The 15,649-nt window shown below is 37.8% G+C and overlaps 1 protein-coding gene across 3 annotated transcripts in view; it reads right to left on the bottom strand.

Moving 5' to 3' along the window:
* SPAG9 (sperm associated antigen 9) overlaps positions 1-12,691 on the bottom strand; it is a 93,435-nt gene extending 80,744 nt beyond the window's left edge. For all 3 annotated transcript variants that reach the window (XM_007424589.3, XM_007424590.3, XM_088138449.1), the window contains exons 1-2: positions 12,232-12,691; positions 6,155-6,275 (exon numbers count right to left, since the gene is read on the bottom strand). In XM_007424589.3, coding sequence (XP_007424651.2) covers positions 6,155-6,275; positions 12,232-12,537 — 427 coding nt within the window. In that variant the 5' untranslated portion in view covers positions 12,538-12,691. The remainder of the gene's footprint in view (positions 1-6,154; positions 6,276-12,231) is intronic.
* Positions 12,692-15,649: the final 2,958 nt, after the last annotated feature.

Genomic DNA, 15,649 nt, shown 5'->3' with positions numbered 1-15,649 from the left:
TGAAGAATTTTTTGATACACTTGGGAATTCATCTTCCCCACAATGACTGCAAGCTGGCCAGGCCCTGATGCAGCAAAGCAGGCCCAAATCATGTTGTTTCCTCCACCATACTTTACGGTTGGGATGATGTTTTCATGATGATATGCAGTGCCCTTTTTACGCCAGATGCAGTGCTGCGTGTTCTTTGCAAATAGTTCAGTCTTTGTTTCATCAGTCCACAAAACATTTTGCCAATACCATTGTGGAGTATCAATGTGCTCTTTCGCAAACTTCAGGCATGCAGCAATGTTCTTTGTAGTAAGCAGCGTCTTCCTTCATGGTGTCCTGTCACAGACACCCTGCTTGTTCAATATTTTACGTACTGTAGACTCATGGACACAGATGTTAGCCAGTTCCAATGATGCCTTCAAATCTTTGGCTGTCACTCGGGGTTGTTTCTTTACCTCATTGATGAGTCTTCGTTATGCTCTTGGGGTCATTTTGACTGGGCGCCCACTTCTTGGTAGAGTAGCCACAGTCCCAAAGTGTCTCCATTTGTAGATCGTTTGCCTAATGGTAGACTGGTGAATTTCTAAGGTCTTTGAAATCACTTTGTAATCCTTTCCAGCTTTATGTAAATCAACAATTCTTGACCGTAGATCCTCTGAAAGCTCTTTTTGGTGAGGCATGGCTCACATAAGCATATTCTTCTTGTGCGGAGCAAACTCAAAAAGTTTGAGTGGTTTTTATCAGTCAACGTAGCTCTAGTCCACACCTCCAAACTCATTTTCTTAACAAGATTCCAGGTATGCTAACACCTGACTCCTTTTTTGAAGTCAACTCAAGGGTTCACATACTTTTTCCACTAGCACCATGAGGTTTTTATGGTTGTTCTCAATAAAGGCATGAAGGATCAGAATTGTTTTTGTGTTATTATTTTAGGCACATTATATTTGTCAATACTCTTGACTTAGATGACGGTCAGATCACATTTTATGACAAATTAATGCAGAACACCATGAAATTCCAAAAGGTTCACATACTTTTTCTTGCAACTGTATATGTTTACATTAAGATTCATTCCTGTAATTACTGGGAGTGTGACGCAACACTTATAATGTTACAGAGATAGTAAATTAATTGGACCTGCATACATCCCTCCCCTCCAGGGTTGATACCTCCCTAAATTATCTATTTCAAATGCCTGCCAGTACACTTTAAAATGGAGGAAGAAGTTTCCATAATCCTTATATAGATTTCTTTGGTCAAAATGCTAAAATTAACCATCCTGTAATTTAACCTATTCTGTTCCAGGTCAATAACATAAACATGTTTTTCTTTCTCTCCCCTCTGAAATCCCTTAAAATATTTCACAGTTTGCAGCATAAAATAGGCAGACATACATGATTATACAGTACATCAACCATGTCAAGGTAGTGCCTCACTGGGGGATATTATTATTACTGTTGATTTCTCCAGTGAGCTAGATCTTTGCATAATGTGTCCAAAGTATGATAATTTGAGCTTGGTCATTCACACCTTGAGTAAAAACTCTGGGTTGATTTATTCAATGATCCACATGTTTGTTTTCTTAGTAATCACTCAAGCCCTGGTCACCTCCCTGTTGGACTGCAATACGCTCTACATGGGGCTACCCTTGAAGAATATCCGGAAGCTACAGCTGGTGCAGAATGCAGCAGCGTGGACAGTTTTGAATGCCCCCATGGGGGCACATATAACACTGCTGTTACATGAGCTGCACTGGTTGCCGGTTTGCTTCCGGGTCCAATTCAAGGTGTTGGTCATCACCTTTAAAGCCCTTCATGGCACAGGACCAGGTTATCTGAGCAGCCATGTCGCCCCTGTTATATCAGCCCACCCCACTCGGTTGAGCAGAAGGGGCATGTTGCAGACCCCACCAGTCAAGGAATTTTGACTGGTGGGATCTAGGAAGAGGGCCTTTTCTGCGGTGGCCCCTGCTCTATCGAACAACCTACCTCCCAAGGTGCGGTGTACCCCCACTCTCATGGCCTTCAGGAAAGCGTGAAATCCTGGCTATGCCAGAAGGCCTGGGGGCCAGATTGGGGCTCCCATCAGTGGAACTGGTTTGTGGGGTAATTGACCTTGCCCCCCCCGCCACCTTGAACATTTTTTAGTATTTATGTATAGGGTTGTTTTTATAGTCTGATTTTAATTGATTAATTACTTTTAATTATTTATATGGTATCATTTTTTAATGGTTCTTGGGTCTTTGGTTTTAATTGTGAGCCGCCCAGAGTCACCCATTGGGGGAGATGGGCGGCATACCAATAAAGTAAAATAAAGTAAAGTAAAGTAAAATAAAGTAAAATAAAATAAAATAAAATAAAATAAATAAAATAATTCATTCTCAGGAATGTTCTCCAACACCACAGTTCAAAAGCGTCAATACTCTATCTTGCTTCTTTAAAGTCTAACTTTCACTTCTGTAGTATATCACCGGAAAAACCATAGCCTGCACCATTCTTAGACATATCCCAGCATCTGAACATCTTTTCCTGCGGCTTCATTGCTATTCTACCAAGTGCTAGTCTGCAACTCTTTGTCCTTCATTACTATCGCTTGCAGATCATTTGCATTTTCAGCTATCAAAGTAGCGTCATCGGTATAGTGCAGGTTATTGATGTTTCTTCCTCCAGTTTTAAAACCATGCTCATGTCCAGCTTCCCTCAAAATATATATACAGCATATAAGTTGAATGAATAAGGAGAGAGTATACAGCCCTCACTAACTCCTGGAACCAATCTGTTTCACCAACTTCTGTCCAGACAGTGGTTGCCAGTCCTATGTATAGGTTTCACGTGAGAACAATGAAATGTTCTGGGATTCCCATTTTTCTAAGCATATTCCACAGCTTGCTAAGATTTTTACTGAATTTTATTATTTCTAGACTGTTTCTCCAAATTATACTATCTCACAAAACAAATATAATTCAGAATAATAACTATTCCAACCCAGAATTGATATTGATAAAGCACTCCTTCTACCTTTTTGCGTGAGTTATTACTTAAAATGGTAAAATATTCAGTACTATTCCAAGTGCTAAATACTGTGGTACCTAACTTGATTTCTAATACCAGTTTAATATGCTTTCTTTTAAGCATAGATTTCAAGCTAGCTATGCAATCCATTCTTACAACTCTTACTAGCCAGGATTACAAATCAGGATTTGTTCTTTTGGTGGCAAAGTATCAGGGTTTGGCTGCCATAAGAAGCTTCTGCTTTTTTGGTTAGGCTACCCTCTCATCTAAGCTCGAAGAACAAGCAGAAATAAACAGACTACATGCATCTTGCTTAGCAAGATTCCCAACTCAATGGCATGTAAACACAATCAGTGGGTGTGAACCCAAGCCATCCGAAAAGAATTTCACACATTTCATTTCTTGTGCATCTATAATTTTGAACAAATACTCAAATGAAATGGTAATGCTGGCATACAAGAGCATTACCAACAGTAATGCTGGTAAAACACAGAATCCCACAAGGTAAGTAACCAATCAACAGATAGCAGAAATTCTTCATTTGCGTTATATGTGTTATTTAGTGAATAAGAACCTTGTGAATCTGGGAAAGAGTAGGTGGACATTTTCAAGATAAATTACACAGAACTATCTTGTTTTAAGTTATTTTAAGTTTAAGCACAACAATATTTAAATTGAGAGAATGCTATAGTCCAAATTCATGTTGATTTTAATTTCAGATAGGCCATGTTACATTTAGAAGAAAAGTGACGTTATTCTTACTCTTAATTTATAGGTCTTCAAATTAAGAATACACATAGCTCTGAGAAACAAAAGCTAAAGCCAAACTACATATTTCCTAAAAAACAACCCTCTTTTACAAAAGTAAACCACAGGAAGGCCTAGAAGTGAATAAACAACCAGGAGTAGACAGCTATGATAGCACTGTATTTTTCTACAAGTAACCTGGGACACTAGAGATTACAGGAAGATAAAAGCTGCAGCATACAAAATTTTAACAAAAATCTACTTCAGATGGACCAAGCAGAAAACCTCTAACAACTCCAATCTCTTGCAGAGCAGAGCAGAGAGATTGGAGAGGAAGGGATTACAAGAGAGAAAGCAGGCACACAATGGGGAATACACCAGGCTGTTTGTGTAGCATGCTCACAGCTGCTGGCACAAGCGCATTGCTTTTGATGTGTATTCCCCATTGTGTGCCTGCTTACTCTCTTGTAATCCCTTCCTCTCCAACAGATGTAAATGTAAACATTAATTCCCTTCTTGTTAATTATCCCAGCCCAGAGTGATTAGGAGGCAAACAAAAGCCAAGTGTGAAATTGATTAGTCTGGTCAGTTTTGAGCTGTGACTGGAGTCACAGTCATGGGATTTCCCACTTAGTGACCACTTCAAGACAGAGTAGCCTGTTGTGATCGCTAAATGAGGATTACCAGTAGAGATATGCAAAGCATTTTGAGGCCAAAACATTCTGTCCCTAAAAATATCTTTTTCCAACCTCACCAGAATTTTTGTGAAATTGCAACACTATCAGAAAAAATCAGAATGGAGTGTTTGAGGTTGGAACATTTCATCTTTGAAGTGTTTTGCACAGTTCTAGACAGTGGATTCATATGAAATTTTTAAGAATATGAAACATTTATAAATCACAAGGTAAGCAAACACTGGATTGCAGTCACCTAACCTATTGTTTTCTAAGAATCTATCTGGTGTCATACAGGTTATATTTCAGCTTGACACTTTATAACATTCTAGGTTCATTAAATGAAAATAAACTAAAGCATTAAATTAGGAAGGACAGGGAGCTTTGAAAGTACAAGGAAAGTGTCAGCAGTCACACTTTCAGTTCAGGTGCCCAAATATCCAGGAGTGATATCCATAAAGTCCACCAGCTTATGAGGATGCTGGGGAACAGGAGAAATCTTCTGATTACATAGAATTGACTCTGTACGTATAAAACTGTTTTTGAATATAATGTATCAAAGCTTTTTAAAAATAGGTATAATCTATTTAAACAGCAAATTACTACTGTTTGAATAACTGCTGCAGAGAAGTACATGTCAAGATTGCCATTTTCTCTATTATTCTTTGTACTTTCAGACAAACCTTTAGCTATTTCCATCAGGTATAACTTTAAAAATCTCCAAAATATAATTTGGGAGATCTCCTTGCATTCAGGTAATATAGAATTTTTATCACTAAATTTCCTAGAATAATTTAAGAACACTTTGAATCATTCTGAGAAATATCACAACAGGTAACAGAATCCATTTGAACTTAGCTGATCTAAGCTAAGTGAAATCTGGTTAGCAATTGGAAGTGAGACCACGAGGATATCCCAAATTTGTAGAATAAACACATTTTTATAGAAGTTAATTTTTAAAAATCCCTGATTAAGCCACAAGGGCAGGGATGTGTGAAATCAGCAACTCAGTTCAAAGAAGAAATTAAATTTCAAACACTCCCCAAATTACAGCTCCAACTTAGTTACACTAGCACATTGTGTAGAGGGTTGATATTTCGAGTGTCCTGCTGTGTTTATTCATAAGCAAGATTCACAAGAGTCAATGGGATTTATAAACAAACTTAAACACATTTACCTATAAATAAGTCTCAACAAGTATTATGGAACTTTTCCCCAGGAAAAATATGCATATGTTAATCCTTCTTAATGTTTCAGCCTATAACAGATCCAGAATGGCTGTTATATGATTATTTCAGATAGGCAAATCAGTCCAACCAACAGTTAGTTGAAAGACTTTCAACAAAAATCCCCATTCAGCTACTATAAACATTTTAACTAGATTAGTATCTGCATAGCTTGTACTAGTTAATGCAAAATAAACTATATGTGCATATACATATCTATGCGTGTGTGTGTGTATGCATGCACTCATGTACATGTATCTGAATATATCTGAAGACAAAACATAACTGTGATGTAATTTTTGCTGTTCTCATATTATTTTTAACTGTTTGTGAGTCACATATTGAGATTGGTAGGTATATAAATTAGGTAAATAAATAAATTAAATAACTAGGGAATTGTTTTGGTACAAAGCTGTTTTATGATTTTGACTTCCAAAATATAAATGAACAACACTGTCTGAGACAATGAAAAATACTTAACTAGAATTTACTCATAATTCTTACTTACTCTGATCAGCATAATTTTTTGCTTTCAGTTCAAGTTGCCGAGTTTGTGACTCTAAAGCTTCTACTCGTATCTGTATCTCTTTTTTTTCTTGTTCTTGAGAATCTTCAAATTCAATAAATTTCTGTGTCAAAAGACAAACATATTTATGAGTATGTGTAAATACATATTTTCATATATTAAAAAAAACATGTAGAAGCTGTTTAACTTCTTTTTCAAACACTTTTAACAGCAAGCAGAAGAAGTACACGTTTTTGTATCCAGAGCTGTACTATACTAGAGGCTATAACCCTGATTCTTTCAGGGATAATTTTTATGACATCTAACTAAAGGTATATCTCAGCCTGGACATTATCTTGGCTCAGAAACTAAGCATAAGCAGAGTATATTCTGATTAATATTTTGATGGAAGGGCTACAGTTTAGATTGGAATTTTTAAAAAATTCGAATAAAGCAATAACAAACCATTTCTTTATTGCTGCCAAGAAAGTTACTGGGATGTTTCCATGCAGACATCAGGAATAAAGTTAAACTTGAAGGAGATTCTACTTTTACCATATAGGTAATGTCACAAACATTAATTTCTATAATATCGCTCTCCCGATATCTATTCCAAAGGATCCACAACAATCCAAGATTTGGGAAATGCACATTGGGGATGAAGAATCCAATCTAACAATCTGCTCTGTTGACAGACACAGCTGACACACCTTAGCTTTCTACAGATGGTCTTAAATAAAGTCCACAGACTAAGCTATTTAACTAATCCTTTGAGTCTCAAAGTTTTTAAGAGATTATTCAGTGTTTAACAGTGAGTTTCTAATCTATTTATTCTGAGCCTCCCTGATAATCCAAATGGAATTATAAAACAGGACATAGATAAGTCTGAAATTAAGTCCTCCTGTTTACTCTTAATAAAATAGTAATTCAAACAATTTAAAAGTCTTCAAAGTAGTTACAATCAATGTGTACTACCCCAGCTTTGGGTCTATTAGTACTCTTGGGTATAAATATGGCACTGAATATTTAGCTGGAATTCAGCTATTGTCTCTCTAAAGGATTTCAAAGTAATATTAATCCCTATGACATGCAAAATTAGGGACAAACAGAAACAGAAAACAACCCTAGGTTGTGTTATGGGGAGGTAAGGGGAGGAAGTAATGAAACCTACATCCTAATTCAAAAAAGTAACTAACATACTTGCATTAGACATCAGGATGCAAATACCTAAGGATGGAGCATGTCATAATTCTGATGTAATCTTTGTTTGCTGCAGATGCCTGTATAAACAGTAAAATCAAAGAAGCCAAAAGACCACAAGGGAAGATACAAATGACATACTGTACATATATACAAGTGTGTGTGTGTGGGGGGGTATGTTTGTATGCTAAAGCTAGAAATCTCCCAACCAACTAGTCTGCTTGATTTTAAAATAAAAGCAAACACACATATATCAACCATATACTAAGGGCAAAGAAGAGTACTTTATAGATGGTGTCACTGGATATGTCACAGACAGACAGAAACTTTATTTGGTCACATAAAAGTACATTCAATAAAGCAAACAAAGCAAAATTATCCCCTAACATCAATAACTCTTGGCGACCATTTATGGGCAAAACTTATACATAATGTAGCAGAATTTTGCTACTTTTAGAGAAATACATTTATCTTGATTATTCAACAGATAATGCAAATAAAAATTATCAGTGTGCCCCAGAAATTTAAATAAGAGGGATTATCAACTAGTGGCGAATGTCCTTGTAGAATTGACAATACAGAAGAACGTGGGCTGTGGTTTCTATGGCACTCATGTCACAGGGCAATATCAGGTTTCATAAGGGGTTTTCCTATATTTCCCTTCCAAAACAGCTGGGGGGAGAGCATTACATCGAGGTAAAGATAAGGCTCTCCTGAATTTGGGAACTGTAATATGATATAAACATGAGGCTGGTTTAGGTGCTAAAATTTGATCATTTGCAATTATATGAGAAAAAGCAGCAATTTCTGTTTGTCCTTCTATATCTAAGATCCTTTGTCTTAATATCGAATTGAACTGGCTTGATCCGACTCTAAAGTTAGGTTGGCATCACTGGGAAAACCATAGAGGCTCAATTTCTTTTGGATAGCTGTTTCCAAGAAGATCTGAACTTGTCCGCCAAGTCAGTCCACTAGGTTGTGGTGTAGTTTTAACTAGTAAGTAAAGATATCGATCCAGAGATTGGATTCAAGTATTGCATTTGGAACATAGCAGGTAACCTGAAAGATACTTCTTAGAAATTTTGTTTGAATTCTAAGGTAATCATGCTGTTATATGGCCCTAATTGAGCCCCATATAGCAATTCCGTTCCACTGGACAGAAAGAGAAAAGTGCTTGCTTTAGACCTTGGTGCAGACTTCTTCACTAGCCTCCATTGTCCCCCTCCTGTCCCTGAAGCACAGGGGAATGAGAAAGACCCACAAACATGACCGCTTCTGCTGTCAAATCAGGTGTGTCCTCCAAGAGGCAAAGTGAAAGCATGAGGCTATCAGAATGCTATGGCAATTCCTTAATTTTTACACTATATTATCAGACTAATACCCTTTTTAACTACTGGTCCTTGTGCACAACTGTATACAATTAATCTTCAAACAAACTGGGTGAGAACTGTTTATACTTCACCATCAAGAGAAGATTATAGCATGGGAAAGAGAAAGATATGACAGAGAATGAATTCTGGCATGCATACACTGCTCAAACCATCCAAGCAACAAAAAATAGTTGACCTCATGCAATTTAAAAAGAAGGCGTCTGAAAATGAAAATGTAAGAAATGAGACTACAGCACTTGTGTCTAGGCAAAGCTTACTGATGGCACAGACTGTACTATTACTTTTAATTATCTAACAGAAATAAAAATGAACTTGCTGAGAGAGTCCCTCAATGTATTTACCCAATTCTTTCACAATAAATTAACTCGGTTGAAGCAGAAAGCTCTAGGTCCAAAAATGTTCAAGCTGTTGTAACCCCAAATAAAGATTCTACAGCTGAATTGACTGAGAAAAGGGAACAAACCCCCCCCAAAACTTGTCTTTCAACTTTTGAGACATGGAAGGGCTGAAAATCAAAATCAGAACAACCGTGTATTGCAAACAAATCAGATTTACCTACAAATTACCCTTAATAGACTTAACAGTGGACTCAAAGAAAGCAATATGTTATTCTCTAAGTCAGTTACTTCGATGTCAAGGAAGTATTTCATATTCCCATTGGTGATAACATCAAATTCCAGAAGTAATATTACACTAGAGACATAATATTGCACTAAAGACATATAATCTCTTGTCCAGGGAAATCTTGAGATGAAGAACAGAACAGTATTATGATAATGGATATCTACAAATAATTCTATTTAGGTTGGATAAATGCATATTCTAGTCAAGAGATGTGCATGCATATATACTTAGATGCTGATCATTAGAACATATACATTGCTTTCTGGCCATTTCAAAGCACCCCAGATAGAACAATCTTTAGCCCAATCAGTATCAGAAAGCTTATTTAAAAAAAAAAAAGACATTACATACAGTCATGTGTAAATCATAGGCTGATCAGATTATTCTGTAATCTCAAAATGTTTGGTACAACTTCTATCTGTCTGAAAAGATAACACTGTCTAATGGTTGAAAAGAGCCAAGTGATTACTTAAAACAGTTTTACCCTCTTCTTCAGACAAAAGAGTCCTTACAAATACCATATGACACATACTGCCTTCAGGCACTAAAGAAATAGTGAAAAAGATAAACATATTCTTGACTGAGGCATGACTACAAAAGAGAAGTTATGCCATCTCTTTTACTTCAGATGCCACCATAAACAGATAGTAATATCATTACTACTATAAATCATAAGAGAAAAGAAAATTAAAATGCTTAACTGAGGCTAACATAAAAATCCTGCTAGGCTATATATAATACCTTGTCCCCTTCTTGTGTAGCTCCTATACCCCACATAATACTCCCAAACAGATTCAGAAAGTGCTACAGTTTTCTAGAGAGATTTCAGAAGGTGAGAGAAAGGCAAGTGAGGAATTCAGTTTGTCAACAGTGCCTGCACAGCTACCGGAAGGATACCACTAGCTATAAACTGTAATAGTAATTGTCTTACAATAGTAAATATACCACAGTAGTGGTTGCATTCAGAATTGTTCAGATAAAAAATAAAGGAACATATGAAGCTACCTAATGTCAAGTCAGAACATTAATCCACCTAGCTTGCTATGATTCTACACATCAATAACTCCAAAGTCTCAAACAGGTTTTTCCTAGTCCTGTTACTCAACCCCTGCTTAATTGGGGTTTAAACAAAGCAAATGTTAAGGTAAATTCCATGGATAAGCAGTAAATGATTATTATTCAACTAAAAAGTCCTTCTGTTTCCACTCATATTCCCGTCAGTCATGCATATATGAATATAAATTTAACTGTTCATTTCAAAGTTATATCTTGCATCCATCAATGCATTTAATATGTTAACTACTAATGTTATGACTTTTAGTATTTGGCTAAAACTCACAGGCAAGAGCAAAACAGAAGAAAACTATTTCATTACAAATTTCATAAAAAAAAATTGAGCCAAATAATATTTTGACACATTTTTGTTTTTGATAAGTCTCTACCCCAATTTATCTTTCATTCTCAATACCTATTGCTTCTTAAGCAGCAACAACAAGCTTTTTAACAAATGAATCCCCAAATGCCTGGGACTGCCCTATCCTACCTACAAATCAACAGAGATGTCTCCCTTAAATTAAGAACTGAAGCAATATCACAACAATACTTCTGTTTTAAGTATTCTTCAAAATGTGTTACTGAAACACAATAAATATCATCAACTTATGAGCAACACAGTTGTACAGGACTCAAACTACCATTCCAGGTGCAACAGGAATTGAATCTAGAATGCCATGCATCCAGAGCATGGCTTTAACAAAGAATTTACCTAAAATGCTCAGTTGTGCTTTGTTGTTTAAGCAACCTTAAATGTTACAGATGGAAGAATTGCATAAGGAGTTCTTAATTCTTTTTCTTTCATCTATTTAAAATTCAAAGTTTCATTTACATATAAACAGAGAAGAAGATAGCAAGATAAGATTAGGTTGCTCTTTTCAAAATTAGCTGTATTTAAAATCATGGTATCTACCTAACCTTTAGAAATTCAGTAAGACAGAAAAAGCATATTACTAGCAATTATTTTTTACATAATGCATCCTATCTATAATTGTTAGTATCAAATGTGATGTAAAGAACTGAATTAATCCCATTCCTGATATTTGGTACCTCAGACTTTCAATGAAAAACTGATTTCTTACATTATCTTTTCCTTTAACTAAAGTTTCATTCTCCAGTATTTAAGACCACAACCTTCAAATTCCAAGTAGTGCAAACATCATAATCTTCTACAAGAATGAATTTACTGAGGCCTAACATTGCATAGCAAACATATGACAACTACCATCACTAAAATTATCACCCCAGGGAATGAACATTTTGAAAGAAAGAAACTGAGCCTTTCAGAAGTTCAACCTAGTCCATCCATTGCATCATAAGATACAGCTGGCAAGAATTCTATACAACAGCAGCCAATCAGATTCCTCTGGGATGATCACAAGCAAAGCAATCAAAGCATCTCCTTCAAGTCAACAGTATCCTTTACCCCAATTCTGGGACAACAAGCTCTACTATAAGACCTTCTCTACAAGATTCACATCCATTCCTATTGCTCGTGATTTTTCTTTTCTACACTAACTTTTTTCAGCTCATCATGCATCGACAATAACCCACCTCCACCTTGGTTATGGGGGTCCGTTCCTGTCAACTAGGCACCACCAGGCCCAGACTACTGCACAGTCAATTTAGCTTCTTCATCCTCTCCTCACCAAACTTTCAACCACCAATAGTCCTTTACTTGCTGCCGCTCCTCCGACGCATCCTTCCAACCCTCGCTCACGCACGTACATGTAAGCAGAAAAGTCTCTGGAGATCCTCCGAGCCGGCCAATATCACCCCACCACCGCGCCCCAGTCCCCCCCGCTTACGCACCTCCTCGGCCTGTTTACGCAGCGCCTTCTCCCGCTCGTACTGGGTGAGGAGCTGTTCGTTGTCGTCCCGCAGCAGCTCCAGCTCTACGCTGGTTTCCTGGCTGTGCGCACAGACGGAGTCCAGGTTCTCCAGCACCGCCACAACCAGCGGCATCAGTTCGGCCACCACCTCCTCATCGTAACGCCCGATGAGCCGCTCGAACTCGCGGTAGATAGAGCCCGCCAGACCCGACACCCGCTCTGACATCATAGCCGGGCCGGGGCCGCCCGGTTCCTCCTGGTACACCACGCCGTCCGCCAGTTCCATGGTCTCGGAGCACACAGCAACAAGGGGCGGGCGGGCGGCAAACGCTGGAAGCCAAGAACCCGCAGGAGACGCAGCACCTCCCTCCGCAACGGAGCCTGGACGGGAAGGAAGCCTGGGTGAAAGGCGCGCGGCGCTGACCTCACCCACGGCGCCGAAACGGAGGGAGGGGACGCGGGGCAGTGGCGTCAGAAGTGGGCGGGACCTCACAGGGGCCCGAATTCTCGAGGCCTGGGCAGCGGGGGTGGAGCTACAGCTGCTGACGTGCCGCGGAAAAGAAAGTAGGGCGGGGCGGGGCACTTGGCGCGTGGGGTGAGTGGTCGGGGGCTGACCGGAGAGTGCTGCGGTTTGTGTGGATGATTCAGGGAGAAAATTGGCAGGTAGTGTATTCGAGTTGCACCACCTTTATCCCTAAATAAGCTTCCGAAGAGTTGACCCTCCTTTCCTCCTGGAGCTCAAGGCGGTGCACACAATATTCACACGTAGGTTATGCAGTCTGCTGCACAATTACTTGGCAGCAGTGTATGTTTCACGCAGCACTTGTACGTTCACACCGGTTTTGGCTTAGCATATAGGGCGAGCCCAGGCACCCAGATTTGTAAGCCTTGATGTATATCTTGAGCCCGACCACGTCTGCTTTATTCAGTAGTTACAGAACCTTGGCTTAGTCGGCTAAGGGTAATACGTGAAAAGGTCCAAGCTGCATTGCTAGTGGATTGATTCCAAGAGAGGCGAATATGTGTAGCTCAGGGTTGAACTGTGGAGTCCTTGGGGTTCTCTGAGCTTGGTTGTTTTCTTGCAAACGTTTCGTTACCCGGCTAGGTAACATCTTCAACGTTTGCAAGAAAACAACCAAGCTCAGAGAACCCCAAGGACTCCACGGTGGATTGATTTTCAAGTAAACGTGCATAGGATTGGTAACTGAAACTCTTTGCATGGGATATCTTCCCACAGTTTAAATGTCATTTTCTCACCGAATTTTCTGAGTTCACGTGACACAGTGAACTGTGGGCTGGAATTGTACCACGTGTTAAAACGTGGATTGGGTCGTTTATCGTCAGTATGTCATGTGAAGCTAGAATCTGGCTGCAAGAGAATGGGGGGGGAGGTTGGGAGAGTTAATGATAAGCGGTGGTAAAAATAATTATTTGATTTGTAGAAACATTGGCAGTTACAGTTAGAAATGACAGTGGAGGAATGAGGAGTGTGGTGGAAGTTAATAGGACGCTGAAGAAGTTGAAGCCTATTAGGGTGTGAGTGAAGAACCAAAAACATTTTTAACTTTCCATTGTTAATTTCACAATGTTAAGGGAAGCACATAGAGCTAAAATTGGTAATGAGAAAGTATTATTAACCTTTAATTCTTTATTAATATTCTTTCTCATTAATATATTCCCCCAATGATGTGTTTATCCCATATTTTACTTACATGTCACTCTAAATGTGCATGATACATTACAAAGCATATTGTGTTAAAGTTTTTGCCTCTAAGGCAGTCTAAATTTGGACTGTGAAAAGATAATGAAGAATTAGAGGTTTAAAGAGAAATAAAGGTAGATGACAGCAAAAGGATTTTGTGTCTATTTGGACTTTGGGGAGGACACTTGCAGCTAAGAGAATAAAACAAAAATTCATGGAAAAGGTTAATATGAAAAATGGTACAAACTTGAATATCTAAAAATCTAAGAATAAACAACCAAAATCTGAATTATTAAAATTACAGTGTCTAGAAGTTTACAATAAAAACATTTTTTTAGAAAAATGAGTAAATATGTATTTTTAAAACATTTAATGCTGTATTGTAATTTTTGAAGAAAAGGATAGGTCCTGATAGTCTGAGAAGAAAGAGATCCTCATAGTTGAAAAGGCATTAAAAATCTATTATTTTCTTATTCAGAACAGTAGGTTAGCAATAACAGAGGAAGAGGAAAGGCTGGGTGAGTCAAAACTTAAGTCTTATATTCTGAACGAGTTCCAAAACCATTAGCTTCCCATGTCACACAGACATACAGGAGCAATAAGGAATATGGCAATTTGGCACTGTAGCCAAGTTCTGCTTCCAAACTCAGTCAGCAATTTCCTGTTGAAATAGAGGTTACCAAGGGAGAAAGTAACAAGTATTAGAGTATTGCTAAACTCAAGCTAGTATATAGAATTCACACATTTGTTAAAATCAATTTTCTAATTGATTTTTTCCCTAATCCTTAACCTGTCCAACAAAATTCCAGTAGCTAGGACTGTTGTGTGACATAACTTTGCTGCCTGCATACAAGCAACATTGGCATTTAGGACATAAATAATTTTAAGAGTATGCCTTTTAATGAGCTCCCTCTACTGGTCCTGCAAGAGCAGAAAATATATTCTGTGTTTCTTCTTTAAATCAAATCTTTCCATCACTGCAGAGTTATAGCCCAAGGAAACTTAAAGAAAAAATTGAGGTAACTAGTTTAGAGGAAGCTGTATCTATCTAGTTTTCTTGAACAGGTGGCACAATTGGAATGGAATCCAACCTGATGCTATCATAAGCTCTCTTGTATTTAAGGTACAGTTATTGAGGTACAGTGAGATGGGTGGTGACAATTTTGAAATATAAATAATTTTCAGATGGTTAGTGTTCCATGTCATTTACTTAGAGTAAGCCTCATAGAACTTAGTTGGACTGACCTGTTTGTAGACATCCACCACATAGAGTAGTGCTATGAATCTGTTGCAGCAAATCCAATGGTCCTATGACACTTGAAAGACCAACCTATGTTTTGTTTTGTTTGTTTATTTATTTATTTAAAAGATTTGTATGGGCACCCATCTTAACTTTGGGCGGCTCACAGATATAAGATATAAATCTTTTCTGAAATAAACCCTTTGATTATTATGAAGGGCATTTCCAGACAGATATAAGGTGTATTCCATAACGTTCTGCCTATTTTATTTATTATTGGCTTTATACCTTCCATTTCTATCCATTTGATACTCGAGGTAGTTTACAAGGCAAAGAGAATACAAAAGGCAAGCAAGCAACACCAACAGAATTAAATCCCAAATAAAAATCAAATATTAAATAAATTAACAATTAAAAGCTTAGCGGAAGATATGTGTTTTTACCAGTATCCTAAAT

Source organism: Python bivittatus, unplaced genomic scaffold (genome assembly GCF_059951505.1).
Source record: "Python bivittatus isolate LINGU-HERP-01145 unplaced genomic scaffold, Pbiv_v1 ctg000220_np1212, whole genome shotgun sequence".
Taxonomy (NCBI): Eukaryota; Metazoa; Chordata; class Lepidosauria; order Squamata; family Pythonidae; genus Python; species Python bivittatus.
This window is presented reverse-complemented; position numbering and strand designations above follow the sequence as displayed.